Here is a 19,144-nt window from a genome sequence, read left to right as displayed (position 1 = left end):
TGCTAAAAAAAAAAAACAAACAAAAAAACAACCCCAAACCAATAGAACATCTGCTACGCCACCAGGGCCATGGCTAAACACCTGTGATTCCGCCTTCTCAGGAGGCTGAGATCTGAGGTCACCATTCGCCATTTGAAGAAAAGTCTTGGGGGCAGAAAAGTCTGCCAGACAAACTTATCACCAATGAATCACGGAAAAAAGCTGGAAAGTGGAGCTGTTGCTTCCAGCGCTGGAATCAGCTTTGAGCCAGGGACTTTGAGCGTTGCGTTAGGACTAATTTGCCGAATAGCAATCCCTTGTACAACTACTTAAAGATGATAAAAGTATCATTGGAAGCAAAGCTAAGGGACCGTGTGCGAGTCTTTAGATCAAGTCCCAGTACAGGAGCGCACGCGCGCGCACACACACACACACACACACACACACACACACATCTGACTTTAGCCCCTGTGTTCGGTGCCTCAGGAGCTGGGTCCAGTCATAGGCGAGGCTGGATATGTCAGACAGATGTCTAGGCAGCCCCAGGGCTCCCCGAAGTCCCTCTGGCCGCAAGCGTCCTGCGCGTGAGTGTGCGTGTTCCTCCCACGGCAGAGTCACGGGGATCCCCGGGGCCCAGCCTCCCCGGCTGGTTGGTATCAGTGCATCATCCTCATCATCCTGGAAAGGAGCCGGGAAGCGGCAGTGCTGAGGGCCTGTCGGAGAGGTGTGTCCCCTTCGAAGTGCGGGCAGCCGGGCCGGCTGAGCCCAGAATCCCCGGGCCGGGCGGCGGCGGCGGCGGCGGCGGCGGAGCGGGCGGCGGCCTCCGGGAACCCCTTGGCCCGGGCGCGCTGCCCGGTGGAAACTCCGCAGCCTCGGCCCCCCGGAGCCCCGCTTTGCCCCGCCCACACTCCCAGCCCCGCGGGCAGGAGGTGCCCCGCCCAACGTGCCGCCTGGCCCCGCCCCTTCGCCCGCTGCCCCGCCCCCTTCTCCCACAGCCCCGCCCCTCCGCCTCAAAGCCCCGCCCCTCCGCCCCGCCCCGCCCAGCCCGCGCTGACCCGCGCCGCCCAGTCCCCGGGTGAGCGCCGCGGCGGCTGCTGTGTGGCGGTGACGGCGCCTCCTCTGCGAGGCGGCCGCGCTCCGGGTGGCGCCGAGCTCCCGCCTCGGCCGTTTCCCCTCCCCCGTGCCCTCGGGAACCGGGGCCGGTCGTCCTCCTCCCCCCCCCCCCCGCCCCCCCCCCCGCCCTGCGCGGGGGGACTTTCCCGGAAAGTTTTCATTTTCCGCCCGGGCTCCCTGAGGAAGAAGCGCCCGGCTCCGCCGCCGCCGCCGCCGCGCGGCAAAACTTTTGGGGCTCCGCTCCGCCGCTCCCCTCCGCTCCGCCCCGCCCCGCGCGGCCGGCCGAGCCCGCGATGAGCGCCCCTCCGCTGCGGCGGCCGCCCAGCCCGCTGCCGCCCGTGGCCGCGGCCGCCGCCGCCGCCGCCGCCGCCGCCGCCGTCGCGCTGGTGCCGGGGTCGGGGCCGGGGCCGGGGCCGGGGCCGGCGCCTCCCGCGGGGGGCATCTCCTTCCATCTGCAGATCGGCCTGAGCCGCGAGCCGGTGCTGCTGCTGCAGGACTCGTCCGGCGACTACAGCCTGGCGCACGTCCGCGAGATGGCTTGCTCCATCGTGGACCAGAAGGTAAGGCGCCTCCCCGGGCCCGCGCCGGGGCCGGGCGTCCTCACCCCGTCCTCTCACAGCCCCCCCCCTCCCCACTCCCTGCCCCCGAGCCCCCGTCGATCCGTCCACACCCCGCACTCCCGTCCCCGTGCGGGCATCGCGCACCCCGGCCCCGCGGCTTCCCGCCCAGCCCCGCTCCCCCCCCCCCCCCCCGGGTCCTGGACCCGAGCACCCCTCCGCAGACAGCCCCCCCTCCCCCCGAGGAGCCTAGTCCCCCTCTGGCCTCCTCTCCCAGCTCCTCCCCCCCCCTCCCCGACGCTGGGAAGTTTCCAGAGAGGTCGGGGGGGGCCAGGCATGGCTCACCTGTCAGCCGAGTTCGCGTGAGGGATGGACGGAGGGAGGGAGGGAGGGAGGGTGACCGTAGCCGGCCCGGGTACCCCCCAACCTGCAGCCCCCGCGCCGCGCCCTGGGAACTCGGGGACGCGCGGGGCCGCACGAGAACCGCATAGTTGCCGCGCGTCTGCCCCGTGTGAATTACCCCGGGGGCGCCGGGAGTCCGGACGGGGTGCGGTGCGGCCGGACCCCCGAGGGAGGGGGGCAAGGGGGGCGACCCCGGCGCCACCCCGGGCTTCCGGAGCAACTCTCGACTCTCAGGTTATCACGGTGGCCACCCGGGGAGAAGCTGCGGGGAAGGGGGTGATGAGTGTCGGGGGGAGGGGGGCCTTGGCGCCAGTCGCAGTGTAAACAGCCAGGGCAGGGGACAGAGGAGGGCCTGGGCTCTGGGGTTGAGGGGTGGGGGCGGGAATCTGCTGTATTTCAGCCCCCGGGGCGGGGCAGTGGGGGGGGCAGGCAGGCTGGATCCCTGGGCTCACCTTGTCATGGTTTGAATAATCACGAATTACTTTCTAAAACTCTTTGCGACGGAGTTCCCTAAACCCCGGGGGGCTACTAGGAGAAACACCACCACCACCACCACCACCCCTGGGGATGCGTCTCTCACTAGTCTGAGAGGTGGTGAAAATTCTGGAGGCTGGGCCGACCGGGGTCCCAGCGGAGAGAGGGATATTTTGTGTTACACATGTCACGCACGTGTGCGCAGCTTCCTTGGAAGTGACTTGTTTTGTCTAACGATGGTCAAAGTCATGTCCTGTTTCTCCTTCATACCGTGGAATGCGCGCCCTTAAGAGGGAACCAGGACTTCCTCCCGAGCCCAGCGCGGAAGCCTCGCCTTGGAGGAGGTGAGAGCTACCTGCAGCCAGAGGCTCTGCTAGGATGCACACCAGTTCATTCACAAGCAGCAGGGCACGAGCGTGTTCACAGCCTGTAGTCACATTTCTCAAAGACCATATATATATATATATATATATATATATATATATATATATATATATATGTATGTATGTATGTATAAAATGTGTCCGAATTCTAAGGGAAAGTGACACTGTGTCCGAAAATACTCAAGTTGGGCTAAGTTAATAGGGGCAGACTGCCTTCCTCGGCTTTGCCCTTTGTGATGCGCGCGCGCACACACACACACACACACACACACACACACGGCCAGGTTCCAGAGGTTTTCAGCTGGGTGTTTGAATGGGGAGTGGGCCCCAGCTGGCCCAGAAGCCACTGCGGGAGGGGAGGGGTCTCCTGGAGAGTGGTGGGAGGACAGCAGGAGACCCCGAGGGCCGGAGGAAGGAAGGACAAGCAGGGAGAGGTCAGTGATGAAAAGGCCCTGGGACTGCTTGAGCTCCCATCAATCAGTAGAAGCCTCACTCAGCAGGGTTCTCAAAGGGATGTCACGCCGCCAAGGGTGTGGAGTGGAGGAGGTTTCCGAATGGAAGGGATGTGATGGCCGAAAGAAGACTAGCTCGGTCCTGATCTGGTTGCAACCCGAGGCTGGACGGAGGAGAGATTGCAGGACGTCCCTGAAAGGGAAAAGCAGCAGCCCCAGTGGCTGTGTTATTTTATTATAAGAGGAACCTTTTCCTGGGGTAGTTATTCTAGTAGTAATTCTGTCTCTAAAAGAAAAGTTGGAGAAGTTTGCTTGGGATAGCCAGTGTATAGTTATCAATTGGATGTTTTTAAAGTGAGAGCTAGTTTTAGAAATGTGAGTTTGACAGGTATTTATATAGAGAATACTGTATATCTCTATATAAAGATATAGAGAATGAGTTTAGGCAGGTTTGAAAAAAAATAAATTTATCAGTCAATCAGTCATCTATTTGGGGTATTTTTGGGGTTGGTGAAGAGGGCTGAACACACTTCAGGAGGCAGGTCCTCCCTGACCCTAGGAACCCTCAGTGTGTCCCTGTGGAGTTAAGCTGGCTTAGAAGGAGTTTTTTGTCCTTCGTTTCGTGTTTTTTCAAGAACCCCATGAAGCCATCACCTATGATAAAGGATCACAAAGGAGTGGGGGGAAAGAAGGAGTGAAATAGATTTATGGTTTAAGAACCGGCTGAGATTTGGGAATCATTTACAGGTTACTGAGTAAGCTAGAGACGTGAAGTTATGGCAGAAGGTTTTCTTGATTTTCTGAGTCTTCAACATGTATTGTTTTAAAGCATAGTAAGAGGGTTTGTTTGCATCCGTTTCGTTCAGGGGCTTCCTAAATACTAACATAGGTCACCCTACTCTAAAGCTTGTGGCAATTTCAGCAATATTCTTGGCCCATGAGATTCTTGTGGGATGAGGAACTGAGGTTTATTAGCTTAATAGGAGAGATGCTGTTCACAAGAAACTTCTCTTTAGATAATAATAAAAATAAATTATTATTTACCATTTCATGTATAGCTTTTAAGAATATAGGCTTGGAAAATAGCTGCCATAGGATTCTACTGGAAAAAAATTCATGGCAATTTAGCAAAATGCTTTTAAGATAATGCACCCTAATTATTCACTGAATTATGAAACTTAACAATTTCATCTTTTAGTCTACATCTACCGAGAAAATGAGTGTTGCTTTTCTTGTAACAATGTATTTATATATAAGGTGCATTATTAAGATTTTCTTTTTTGAGGAGTATTAATGCAAGGTTTTATTTACACTATTCTCAGTTCTTCACAAGTATGTAACATTGTAGGCTGGTTGTCTAGTGAGACATATATTTTATTCATTAGTGAACATGGTTATTGTTTTCACTGGAAAAAATCACAACTGAGTGGTATCAATGGAAACTGGAATATTACAGATTCAGAAGGAGTTGCCTTGATTCAGGGAAAGATAATCTAAAAGGTGACTTCATTTGGTTTTGACATATTATCTATTCCCTTATACACACATGCACACATACTTCCTTACACACACACACACACAGAGGTATGTGGATGCACACTTTTTTAAATAAAGCAAAGAGTTATTAGGGATATGTGATGCAATAATACAATTGTTAAGTTTTCTGTTATTGTATTAAAAGAGGCAACCAGTATTTTACTCTTGAATTTACTTAACTGGAATAGTAACATTTGTTAGATATGGCATATAGTTTCATTTTGTCCAATCATATTTTTGGCCAAAGAAATTGAAGCATGAGATTTTAAGTACAAGATAGATTCCTAAAAGAGCAGTACAGTACTTGGTTGTGAGAGTAGCATTGCTTTACTTATAATTATTTTACTTTCTCAATTGTGCATTGCTTTCCTAACAGTTGCTCTGTTATTTCCATCATTCTTGTTAGTTTTAGATGTTCTACCATTTCACAGTTAAAGGTAGGAGTATTTTACTTGTGGAAAAATGACTGTCCATGCAACAGTCAAATCCTTTAAAGCCAATGATAATGTTAGGATATTAAGTACCAATTTTATTCTGATTTTATATTGGACATATTATATGTCTACTGGTATCTGACTTAATGATACAGTATAGAATTTGTCATTTCACTAAGACATCCTTCAGAAGTATAAGATTAATGCTTTACATTCAAGAATTGTATTTATCTTCAAGTTTAGCAATATAGTAGGATTATATTTTGTAGTTGTATAGTACAAACTGTACATGAAAGTGCACAGTAAAGGTTAAATATCACTTAAATGCCTGGAACTAGAAGTGTTTTGAACTTCTGACTTTTTTGGATTTTGGAATATCTGCATATGCATGATTCATGAAATAGCTTGGGTATTAGATCCAAGCGGAAACACAAAACTCATTTATGTTTCATGACCTGAAACATGTTTCTTATAGCTTAAAAGCAAATGTATACAATACAGTTTTGCTGATGGTATTGGGGGTTTCAACGTGGCCTTGTGCTTGCACGTGAAACGCACTCTTAGTCCTTTCTTGCTTCAGTTATTCATCAGCTAGGCTCTCCAGGTTTTGCTTGTAGTGGCCTGGACTGTGATTTTTCTCACTTTTCTGGTTACGATTTCCACATAGCCATGACTATGATGAGAACCATTATGCCTAGCTTTTAGTTGTTGAGTTTTGCTGACATTTTGCTTGGCTTCTTTGTATCATGATCTTCCTGGTCTTCCTGACCTCATGAGTGGCTGGGATTACAGTTGTGAGCCACTGTGCCCCACTTAATTTGTACAATACTTTTTAGTGTACTTTCATCTTCATTTTTCTACTCATAGAAGCTCATGGATGCAATTTTCCACTTGTGGCATCAGGTTGGGGCTCAAAAGATTTCAGGTGTTAGAGCTCTGGGCTAAGGAAGCTCACCCTGTGTGTGAAATATATGTTTTGCACAATATATATGTATGTATATGTAATGATCTAAGAGTCTTAAGTGTTTTTTGGAATACATTTTCAGGAGTCTGTGTAATTCATGTGCAGTTTCCAGATAGTGATGTGTTCGTTTATATTTTATATTGTAGGCTATGGAAAATGAGGCTTCATTATATATAATTCCAGTGTAAAAGAGCATCTCTGCTTTCCATCTTTCTATTAGTACAGAGACAAGCTGGGTGTTTTTTTTTTTGTGGTGTGAAGTATGTAACAGTTTTTACAAAGATTCCTCTTGAGACTCTGAAGTTAAAAGCATGAAGCCTTAAGCTTTTGGGCTGGGAAAAGTTGGAGGACGAACTGTTTTGACAAATACATGAATTAAAGTGGGCTGAGATAAATTGGAAATAATGAAACTACAGTGTGTGAAGAAGTGGTGGTGTGGATACTGGGAAATTATTACTAAAGTTCAAAGACTTGTCCCAAGAAACTGTACTTGAAGACTGTGCTGTTTGCTAACCATTTTCATCAACTTTTATCCTAAGAGGTTTTGTGTGTATGTATTGGTACTAAGGCTTGAATTTAGGGCTTGGACATGGACCTTGAGCTTTTTTGCTCAAGGCTGACTCTCTACTACTTGAACCACAGTTCCACACTTCTAGCTTTTGGTTATCAATTGGAGATAAGAATCTCAGGGATTTTCCTGCCCCAGTTGGCTTTCAAACTTTAATCTTCAGGTCTCAGCCTCCAAGGTTGCTGGGATTCTAGCAATGAACTACTGGCACCAGGCTTTATTATGAATAGTGGTGCTTTGAACAGTATCTCAACTCTGAGCTTCACAGAATTCCCTGAGGACTAATCTGTTTACACTTCACTATCAAATGAAAACATTTGCTGATAAGATTGTCCCTTATAAACCAAGAAATTAGGATAATCCGTCAAGATAGCAGGGCTGGATTCCAAACTAGCTTAGAAGTAGATAAAATGCAATCCCACAGGAATTGATCTACTAAAACACTTGCCTTTTGTTTTTATATGTTTGCTTTGTTTCTGTGTGTTGGAAAAATCTTTATGGACCTATGACTTCTGACAGTCATCTTGGTGAATGTGCAAAATCTAAGCCTCGATAGAGGTGAAAATAAAGGCTGTTATTTTTGCATGTTTGCTTTTTTTTAGGTGGTGTTGAGATTTGAACTCAGGGATTAGCACTTTCTTGGAAAGTGCCCTACCACAGAGCTATATCCCCAGCTCTTTTGCACTGATTATTTTGAGATAGGGCCTTGCTTCCTGTCCAGGTATGGGACATGATTGTCTATTTTATGCTTCTTGTCTTAGTTGATATGACAGACACTTATCACCAGGCCCAGCTTGTTTCTCTTGAGATGTGGTCTTGGGCACGATTCTTACCGGTTAGCCTGGAACGGATCCTCTGAATATCAGCTTCCCGGGAAGTTGGAATGACAGACATGTTCCACACTACCCAGCTGTTCATCCAGACAGGCTCTCCTGTGTGTGCCTGGGTGAACCAGATCCGTTCAATCTTAACATCCAAATTAGCTGGGATTAGAGGTGTGAGTCACTGGTACCTGGTTCAGAAGGTTTTTAAAGGGAGGACTTGTCTTTTAATTTCCTTAGCACTACTCTTGAGAAACTTTGAACATGAGATTTAAATCTCTTGAATATTTAATGTTGGAATAAAGTGAATGTGGGAAAAGATTGCATTATTTTTTTTCTTCTAGTGACAAGATGTAGAAACAAAGAAAAGGATACATTACTTTCATTTCCCTTAAAAACACAGTTTGTTTCCATTTACAAGAATATGTGGAAATGTATCCAGTGTGTATACTCTTGTCTACTGGGGAGGCTGAGATCTGAAAATCACGGTTCAAAGCAAGCCTGGACAGACAAATCTAAAAGATAGGAATGGTAGAGAACCAGTATTAAGAAGACAAGTGAAGGGCTGGGGATATAGCCTAGTGGCAAGAGTGCCTGCCTCGGATACACGAGGCCCTAGGTTCGATTCCCCAGCACCACATATACAGAAAACGGCCAGAAGCGGCGCTGTGGCTCAAGTGGCAGAGTGCTAGCCTTGAGCGGGAAGAAGCCAGGGACAGTGCTCAGGCCCTGAGTCCAAAGCCCAGGACTGGCCAAAAAAAAAAAAAAAGACAAGTGAAGTAAGAATGAGAGGCCTTCAGATCAGGTCTCTCTACTGGCAAAAAACATAAAAGTAAGTCAAAATTTCCCCAGGAATTCTTCTGATACTGTCAAGCAAATATTTTTGGACCATTAAAATTCAGTAATGATAGGAGTTTTTTGGCAGTGGAAAAATCCACATTGTACTGCTTCTTACTCTTTCTGGTCTTGTATAGAAAAGAGAAAACAAATATACCAAGTCTTAAATTTTATGTGGAGAACCTTATGATTTACATAGTTGCAAAGCTAAGAATCTATGTGAAAACACCACATACTCTGGGACAGTTATACCTGCTCAAATTTATAATTTCTTAGGTAGAAGTTTCTTCCAAAGTTATTTGGCTGAAACTACACAGTTGATAAAGCGGCTTAGCAATGTTGGCAGGTAAAATTTAGATTTTTCCAAATGTGCAATCCTTTGCAAATATTGTTCAACTTATTTTGGTGGAAAAAATCAACCTTCACTGGTCCATTGGCATCTGTTTGGACAAATGCAATGATTGATGAGAAATTTGTCCAATTTTCTACTTATATTTAGGCGTAATTTCAAGAATTTCCCAGTGTTTCTCTGCTTAGTTGTCAGCAGCTACTTTTCCCACATGCATATCATAAAATGACTGATCGTGTGAATGTGACAAGGCAAATATTAGTGAAAATCATGGCTATGCATAATGGATTATTGACAAAGCAGAGCTCTGTACACTAGTTCATTTTCTTGTTGGCAAGAAACATACTTTATTAGGTGGAATCTTGTCTATTTTGAAACACACACACACACACACACACACACATTTCTCCTCGGTTCAGATGGTTGGAGAGATTTTGACATACAATGGGAAGTGTTAAATCTTGCTAGAAAACAGTAATCTTGCTTCAGTATACAAAGTAGCTATAAGTTCAATATCATTGGTGTCCCCAGTCCTGCTTTTTGTAGGCATTTTGGAGATGGAGTCTAGCACAATTTTCCGTAAGGGGTGACTTTGGACTTTGATCCTCTATTTCTCAGCCTCTTGTGTGGTTAGGATTATAGGCATGAGCCATCAGTGCCTGGATAGATGATTTTAAAGAACATATAGATGTTGTTTCATACAGTGTACTATTAGCACAGTCAGAGATGGGGAAAGAAGGCTGAAAGAGCAGTTACCTGCAAAGGGCAGAAAAATTGTAACATGAAATTAAGGGTCTTCATTCTTTCTTTAGCCAAGTGTTTCAGCCTCTGTGGACAGATTCCTGTTAGGACCTAATGACTTGTGCCATTTGAAAAGGAATTTAGTAGCTTTTTTCTCAAATTGCTTGTATGGTACTTGTTTTTATTGGGATCAATCCAATATAGTGGTTTTGTACTGTTTTATAGCTTAGTATTGGAGGTTTTTATGTCTCTGACAGTTAGAAATGCCTCTTCTATGTTGAGTTTAATTTATAACATATCTGCATTCCATAATCCTACGGTGTTCCCTAGCTTTATAAGTTATAATTGATAAATAGAACTATGTGTATTACAGTGTACATGTGATGGTCTGATCTATCTATACATTATGAAATGATTACTCTGCTAATTATCTATGACCATTTTTTAAAGGTGAACATTTAAGATCTAGTCTCAGTAATTTTTAGGTACACAACATCTGATCTTTATCTGTAGTTTTGTTAGATAATAGATCTTCAGAACTTTCTCATCCTGACTCAGATAAACTTTCTTACCATTGATCTATACAGATATTACTGTGCTCTTTATTTACCCCCAGCTGTACAGGTATAACTCGACTCCTTATTTCTGAGTTAAATGTTTAGTTTTACATGTAAGTAAGATCATATCACATTTTATCTCTCTGTGTCAGGTTAATTTTACTTAGTGATGTAGCATCCAGGTACATTCATGTTGTTGCAGGTAAGAGAAGTTCCTACTTGTAAGGCTGGATATATTCTACTGTGTGTGTGTGTGTGTGTGTGTGTGTGTGTGTGTGTGTGTGTGTATGTATGTGTATGCGCGCGCATGTGCATGTGTGTCAATGCCCCCGTCCCTGCATTTTCTTTATCTATTTAGTCATTGATGGACACTTAGATTCTGTATATTGGTTATTGAGAAGGGGGCTGCCGTCACGCGGGAGTGCAGCTAGCTCTGACGTATTGATTGCATTTCCTGTGCATGTGTGCCCAGCAGTGGCTGGGTGGCATGCTAGCTGTAGTCTTACTGTCTGTAGGAACTTGAATACTATAAATACCATAGAGGCTATACTACCTTTCCTACCCACCAACAGTCGGGAAGTGTTTTCTCCATATTCTCACCAATATGTGTTATCCTTTGTGTTTTTGATAATAGTTATTCTAACAGTTCTGAGGAGATGTCTTTGTGCTATTTTAATTTTCATTTCCCTGATGATTAGTGATGTTGAACTTTTTCATACACTTATTGGCCCCAATTGATGGGGAATTGGGTCTCTTTTAAAAGGCTATTAACACTTAATGGGAGCATATCAAACATATATTCAAGGCCCATAATGTTTATGGAGAGCTCAGTCAATGAATATATTATTTAAAAAAATATCCTTTCTTTAAAAAGAAAAAAAAAACAACTACAGATATGTAAATCTACTGTAATCATGTGCTTGAACTTGTGATGCATTTTTTTGGTCTGCCAATGGAAGGCTTCTCTTGTATTTTATTATTTCCTTTAAAAGAGTAGTGATAGATTGGCAATGTGTAATGTGTGATGCTTTGACAACTGGAGCTTTTTTCAGTAAATAAGTTTTAATCACAGAAATAATAGAGGGACAAGACCAAGTTTTAAGTGCAATATAAGATCTGAATTTATTTCCTTTTTAAGTAAGCAATGTAATAAAAATTGTGATTGTAATCAAAATTGGGTTTCATATGTTAACAATTAATGTAAATAAAATACAACTGTAAAATTTTTCTCAAATGTGAAATTCATGTACCATTTGATTATATATTTTTGGTAAGAGATTTAACTTGACTTCAAGAATTATTTTTTTTCTTCAAATAAGTAATTACCTTTGTGTTGGTATAAGTTTTAAGCTTTTTAAGTGGAAGGTTATTTCTATTAATGATTACTAAAAAATTAATTCATTAGATTAAAGTGTTAAATAAAGATGTTCAAACTGTTAGTAATGGACATGTTGAGAAATCAGAACCTTTTCCTAGATCATCTGAACCATTCATATGAATGACATCATAACTTCTGGGTGATTAGAATTTGTCTCTGTTTTGAATGGGTGACTGGAACCACAGAGCCCTATTTCACAGCCCTACTGTGGATGCTTGAAGAGGTCCCAGAGAATTTAATTAAGTTTGCATTATGTCTTCTTCCCCTAAGTCCTACATTTCTCTCAGTTAAATGTGAACATTTTCCTGCTTTCTCTTAGCTTCTCAATGGTTGGGAAGTGCTGCGTGTTCCGTGCCGAGTTCTTCCCAGAACTCTTAAGAGAAGGCTCTTGTAAAGGTCTGCCATCAGAGGTACAGGAACATGGGGGAGATTTGGACACTCTAAACTTCATTTCTCTGCCAAAGAAAATGGATGGTTAGAGGGTAGGACTGAAACCTATTCCTCAGATAAAAGACAGCTAAAGTCTTTTGAATCCATTCATGCTATCTGTGTTGTGTGTGCGGTGCAAAGCTGGTAGTTTTGGTACTTGGCATCTTTGAAGGGTTTGGTCTCTCACCCTGATGCAGAAAGCTGCACCTAAGAGCATATAGGCACAACAGAGTTGCTCTTGATTGGAGATGTGTAGTGCACTTAGACCCTCCGAACACTTGACACTAGAGGTCAGGACTGCTTAACCATGCACATGAGTGGTCTGAGCAAACCATTGTCAAGGGTAGCGAAGGCTGGAGAAAGTGTCAGTTAAGCTTTGGTGATGACTTGGAATCAGTGGTGGGCAACCGACCTGAGCAGGTAAAGCCTGCTTTGGGCTTTTGAGACTAGTGGCACACGAGGGCAGAATAAGATGCTGACAGTCGAGCCCTGGCCTTTGTGTGGATTAAGTCATCTGGATCGGCCTCACTTGAGTAACTCATGAATAGCGCTAGGGGAATCTGGCAGGCCGCTTTTAGTAAGCGGAGTGTTCCTTTGGTCAGAGTTTATGAGTGTCTCAGGTGAGAGGTCTGTGGAGAGACTGTGATGACCTGTCTGGAGAATTGGGGGAAGAGCTTGCCCCAGGAGACATGGGTCGTACTTGACATGGCTCCTAGGCTTCCTCTGGAAAATTCCACAAGTGGGGGAGGACCTTGAGCTGGCAGTTTCCCTTCTCGCACCATGGCCAGTGGAGGGGAGACTACAGGAACAAAGCCTTCCTGACATTTCCTTGTGCACCAACCTGGAACTCAGCCACTTTTTCATCATTGCCGCATCTCATCTTGGCCCTTAGCTGTGGTCATTTATCTCCATTTTCAGGATGAGGAAATGAAAGGTCAGGAGTGGTTCAATCACATACGTCAACATCAAATCACACAACTACTCTAACTACCCCCCCCCCCCACGCACACACACTTTCTGCATTTGCTGGAACGGCCACAGCAGGTGCAGAGGGTTTGGAATTGTCTAGTTATGGGGGATAAATGGGATGCTAAGTTTACCATTCTCATGCCTAGGAGGTACTTTATAAATACTTCAGCTTTTACAGTGTGGTATTGTTTTTATGTTGGATTCAAATATTCCCTAGTCCAGAAGAGTCTTCTGGAATTCATACCTCGGTTGATGTCAGCTAAGGTCTCATCACAATAATATTCTCACACAAGGAAGGAACATCAGAAATGCTCTCTCTGGGGGACAGTACTGCTTTAGAGATTTGATTGCTTCTATTGGAGACATTCCTTTCCCCTGAGAATCATATAGTTGATAATTCATCCATATTTAATAGTTTTAATAAATAATAAATACCTAGATAGCCAAATTGGCTTGGAGTTTGCTATCATTATACCCGTTAGCAACAGCAACAAAAACAACAGCAAACCCCCAAAACTGTGGGGATGCTGATTTTTCATCCATCTTTAAATATTCAGATGACACTGTCATTTATCTAAAGAGGTCAATGCCCTCATATGATTATGCAGAGCATTTCTTTGCAAGTGGACATAGAGGTGTTTTGGAAGCGGTGATCGTGGTAAGACTGTGTAACGATCATTGAGGCTCAGAACCAGTGAATGTAGAATCCCTTAGCTGCCTGGAGATAACTGAATCATCCGGAATGGCACACTGCTTCTGATCAGATCCTGGGAAAACAGACCAGAGTGGTCCTTAAGCCCAGTCTATTTTTATTTAAGAAGTTGTATTGGAGGTACTCATTTGCTAAGCGCCATGCTTTGCAGCTGTGTTCATTCTTTTTATACGTATTATTGGGTAGCTTGCTTTGTGTTTGTCCGTTAGAAATGAACATATCATAAACTAAACTTACTCCCACTTGTACTTGACCCGTCATAAGCTGTCTTTGTGTGTGTGTGTGTGTGTGTGTGTGTGTACGTGTGTATGTCTACATTAACAATGCTAGATAGTCTGAATTGTGAATCCTCTGTCTTGGGCTTAGGCCAGCTCTTCTTTTCTAGATCTAGAAGAATCGTTCTATCTCAGACTTTGCAATAAAAAATATACTTATGTGTTGTAGATAGGCTTGAAGTATATCTATAATCCCAGTAAATTTTGGCTTACAGCTGTACAACATATAGTGAAGTAGTTCTTCCCAATGGACTGGAATGATGTGTGAAATAATGACATGTTTGTCTTTTGGATATAGTTAGATAGAGTTTCGTTTTCTTTTTGGTGGAACTAATGTTTGCCCTTGCTAGGCAGGCACTCTACCACTTGAGCCATGTCTCACCCTCTTTTTGATTTAGTTATATGCACTTTTGACAGGGTCTCAAGTTTTTCCCTAGGGCTTAGACTCAGTTTTCCTACCTACACTTCCTTGGAATTACTGGTATATGCTACCACAGCCAGAGATGTGGTCTTGCTTCCTGTGTCATGAGACAACGATCTTGATCGTGGACTACAGGTAGCTGGGATTATAGACCTGTGCCTGCTTATCTGGCTGCATTTGGAACTTTTGGGTGGCAGTATTGGGATTTCAGCTCAGGCTCTTGGCATTTTCTAGGAAGGTGCTCTATTGCTGAGCCATTCCTCTGGACCCCTTGCCCCCTGACAAGTCAGGCCTTGAACTGTGATCCTCCTATTTCAGCCTTCCAGTTTCTAGGATTATAGAGGTGAGCCACCAGTTCTTGGCTTTGCATTTATAACTTTTGAAACTTCAACCCAATGGACATATTATTTAGAGAACTCATTTCTTATATAACTCACTGGTAATCTCTTACGTATCAAAAGGCAAAAGAGTTGTTCAGTGGTATTACAAGTCTGAGTTTACTGGATGTTTGCTAGTTGAGGGTTTTCTTTGATGGCTTATATTGAGATAACCCTTTGTTCACTGGCAGTATGCTGGATATCTATTGTTACTCAGTGAATAATAATGTGAATCACTCGTGCCTAGCTTTTCATTATCAACACTGGATTGGTGGCCAACACCTGCAATCCAGGTTATGCAGGGAGGTCCAAGATGAGCCCAGGCAAAAAAGTGAGACCTTTTCTGAAAAACAACTAAAGCAAAAAAGAGGTGAGGATGTGGCTCAAGTGGTAGATGCCTGCTTAGCGAGTGTTTTTGCCCCAAGTTAAATCACCAGTACTCCCAATTACAAGTGCCAAGGAATAATTGATTAGCTTCCCAGCAGCCTCTGTATAGGAAAGTGCTGTGCTTTTCTCTTTGACAGATGTTGCTTTCCTCTACTGATTGAAAATGAACTGTTTCCACTTGGATCTACAGCTCTTGAAGAATTATTCATATAAATCCATGTAAACAGGACCAACTGACATAAGAGTTGAGCAGATACACCAAGCTAAATGTGGCTACCATAATGCACACATTGTCCATGCAATTCAAGCTTGTGCCTGGTGTCCTGAAATTCTTTTAAATTGTATGTCCAATTGGAAAATCTGGAGAGTTTTAACAAGGTAAGATAAAAAATTCTTTCTAGGTCAGATAGTGTATTACCTTTGACCCATGTATCTTTGTACGTTTAAATATAAAAGCAAAACTTACAGAATTTATTTTATAGAAAGTCATTGTATTACATATAGTAAGTATGTAATGTGAGAAATATATATGTATATATATACATGTAATATATATGTAATATATAACATGTAACATAGCAGCATAATAAATATGTAAAGGCAGCTTTTCATTTTGAAGAACTTTTCTAAATAATTTAGGCTAACAACAAAAGCTTTATACTTGCTTAGAATGTTATCTTCTGACCAAAAGTTCCTATAGGACTTAAAAATGAAAAGACCATCATGCACAATTGTTATCCTAAATTAATTGATAGAGCTTACAAATTGATGGTAGCACTTATTTATCTTTTCCCCCAACAATGTATGTAGGACAATATACTATAATAGAAATGCAGATATTTGTATCAAACAGCAAACGATTTTACTTACTGCTCCTAAGTATACAGACACATTTCTGTTTAGTAAAATAAGCAAATAGAAAGGCCCACCTCGAAGCATTAACACCCTTGGCAACTACCGCAGAGGTAAAACAGAATCACTTAGAAGCAGAAGGATAATGCTATCATAGTTTCAAGAGTGTGGATATTTCCTGTGCTGCAGAAAATTGGACATGTTTAGCGAAAAGAGAGAAATGGTACATGAATGCCCTTGGCTAGCTACAAAACCTATTTTTCAAAGAAACATAGGCTCCAGGGTTTCCCTCATTTGTAATTAGTACATGCCTAGCATAGCCCTCGCAGAGGTTCACAATAGCTTAATAGGTGTGTTCATATGACCATATAAAATGATATGGAACAAGAGTTATTTTTGCTGTTGAAGTTGTTTCTTCTTCTTCTTTTTTTTTTTTTTGCCAGTCCTGGGGCTTGAACTCAGGGCCTGAGCACTGTCCCTGCTTCTTTTTGCTCAAGGCTAGCACTCTACCACTTGAGCCACAGTGCCACTTCTAGCCATTTTCTGTATATGTGGTGCTGGGGAGTTGAACCCAGGGCTTAATGTATAGGAGGCAAGCACTCTTGCTACTAGGCCATATCCCCAGCCCCTGAATGTACTGTAAGAATCTTTTTCTTTTTCCTTTTGGTTTATCCCCTGTAGTCACTGTGTTTGATTCTGGTACTCTGTGTCATGTATATAAATTTACCTGATTTTGTTAAGGGAAGGGGAATAACAAAATGGAGGAATGAAGGACAAAGGGTGAACCAATGCAACAGGATATCCACAAGACACTGGGTTGGAAATGAACTCTATAACTTGGGGTCTGGGGTTGATGGTAGGGAGAGTGGGAGAAAAATGAGGGTGGGGGTAACAATGTTCCACAAGAAATGTACTCATTACCTTAATTATGTAACTGTAACACCTCTGTATATCACCTTTACAACAAAATAAAAGAATACAGGTTTTTAGGTCAGACCATTGAATGTTTTGTCTTCTGAAAAGAAAAATGTAGGTCACTGGTCTGAAGCCACTTGAAAAGGAACTTGATTTTACGTAGTAATCTTTGTTTAGAATGTTCTCCATATGGAAACTTATACATTTTATAGCTCAATTAATACTTTTTTCCATATTGAAACTTACAGTCTGTGGAAAGTTAGAATAATGACCCAAAGCCTGGAATCTGTGCCTTTTACCTCATACAATGTGGGAGACGTTGCAGATGTGATCAGGATTTTGAGATAGGGGAATGGTCCCTGATTATTCTGGTGGACCCAGTCCCAATTCCACTAGTCGATAAAATGAACTGTATTTCTGTCTAGGTGAGATGGGTACAGCTGAAAAACGGGAGGGAAGAATAAGAGTGTAGATTTTCTGTTGTTGACTTTGAGGGTGGAGGAGATTGGCCATTGGCCAAGGTATACTACTTACTATCCTTTTAAGTCTAAAACAGAAGTTAGAGCCACAGGAGGAGATGTGACAATTCACACTAGAGGTTGAAATGATTTGAGTGAAGTGCAGTGAGCCAAAGAACACAGAAGCTAGAAGCTGATATCAGTGAGCTTTCTTCCTTAGAGATTCCTGGACTGACCATACCTTGACCTCAACTTAGGCAATCTGATGATCTCCAGAGCTGTTAGAGAGCCAATTTGTGTTTTCAGAAGCATTGTTTGTGTCAGTTTGTTTCAGCAACAATAGGAAATGAATAGTCCACATTCACTTGTAGAGAAAGTGAGAAATTTATACCTTCCCTGGAATGCCACCCAGACTCAGTTAACATTTTAGGGTATATCTTACTAGATGATTTTTTTTTCTCTAAATAGGTGTATGTGTTTTGATTTGCTTTTTAAAATTTGATATTTTCTCTTTCCATGTTTTAAAGAGTTTCATGCCCTGGGAGGTAAATTTTTATGTAAAGAGATGAATTCAGAAATTTGCTTGACTTTAGAATTTAATTTTTGAGGTATTAAAGTTATAAGTTCAGATAGTGATTCTTTGTCATTCAACTACTATTTAAGATAATTTAAAATGTGTCTGGAAGATAAAACAATCACATTTAAAGGGCTATAAACAATTATCAATAATGTTTACAATTATGCATAGTGATTTGAAACTAAATAATTTTAGTTGTTTAAATTTTAAGTAATTTTCTAAATTTAATATATTTGATGTTTTAAATTCTTTAATCACCTGCCTGGTAAACTTTTACATATCCAAAATATTTCTTATACATTTAACAAGCTTGAAGTTATAAAATGGTGCAGTTTAAATTCCTCAACATTTGGGTATCATATTCAGAAGACAAGAATCAATTATTTAATTATATGTAATAGCATGTACAAACGGTCCAACGTTATGGTTTTGATTCTCTTCAGCTTCTCTGAATTTAATTTCAAATCTTTTCATGATTAAAGTATGTTTTTCTATTCAGGAAATAATTATGTGATCTCAAACAATTGTAGAATTCCCTTCTGATGCAGATTTTGCTGTGTGTTTTGCTTGCCTAAGGGTATGTGGATACTGGTGCATTTAGCTGGATTCCAGGATGGATTCTTGTTAGAAGTATAGGTCACATTCATAGACCATCTTTCTGCCAGTGGCATCCTCACTTCATGAAGAGGGGTCATATTGTAGCCTACATTCCTTGGTTCAGTGTATACATTGCTTGTTAGTGCTGGTATGATTCTTACCTCCGTTGATGAATTGGCTGAATTTTGAATTTCCTCAGCTCTTCGGATGGATAAATTCCCCCTCTCTTTAATTTTTACAGTAGTGGTCATTGAACCTAACTGGAATGCCACTTCTTCATTTTTTTTCCTTCCATTAGGACCACATAATCCTCAGGGATACTAAGTATACAATTGAATGCTGGCAATTTCCCTAACTTAACAAATTCATCATAATGTATAAAATCATTCTTCTAACTCATTGTGCTCCACTGTAATAAAATAACCCTGCTGGTACTATTTCCAGATGTCTGAACAGAATTGGTACTTCGATTTATCACAGTGTGTTTAACCTGGTCCTTATAAGCTTAGGATTCTTCCTATTTTTGATTTTGACTTCATTTAAAATATTCCTATGGATTCATGTTGGTACAGTATATATATGTGTATATATACATATATAAATATATATTTGAACTTTTTGTCAATGAAT

The 19,144-nt window shown here is 42.6% G+C and overlaps 1 protein-coding gene across 3 annotated transcripts in view; it reads left to right on the top strand.

Annotated features, from left to right (window-relative positions):
* The first annotated feature begins 1,382 nt into the window (after window positions 1-1,382).
* The window catches only part of Prkd1 (protein kinase D1), a 264,056-nt gene continuing 246,294 nt past the window's right edge, over window positions 1,383-19,144 (top strand). For 2 of the 3 annotated variants that reach the window (XM_048362554.1, XM_048362555.1), the window contains exon 1: window positions 1,386-1,652. In XM_048362554.1, the coding sequence (XP_048218511.1) occupies window positions 1,386-1,652 (267 nt within the window). Of the gene's footprint in view, window positions 1,653-19,144 lie in introns of all 3 variants that reach the window. The other variant, XM_048362553.1, reaches the window with a different exon arrangement.

This window comes from Perognathus longimembris, chromosome 14 (genome assembly GCF_023159225.1).
Source record: "Perognathus longimembris pacificus isolate PPM17 chromosome 14, ASM2315922v1, whole genome shotgun sequence".
Lineage (NCBI taxonomy): Eukaryota > Metazoa > Chordata > Mammalia > Rodentia > Heteromyidae > Perognathus > Perognathus longimembris.
This window is presented reverse-complemented; position numbering and strand designations above follow the sequence as displayed.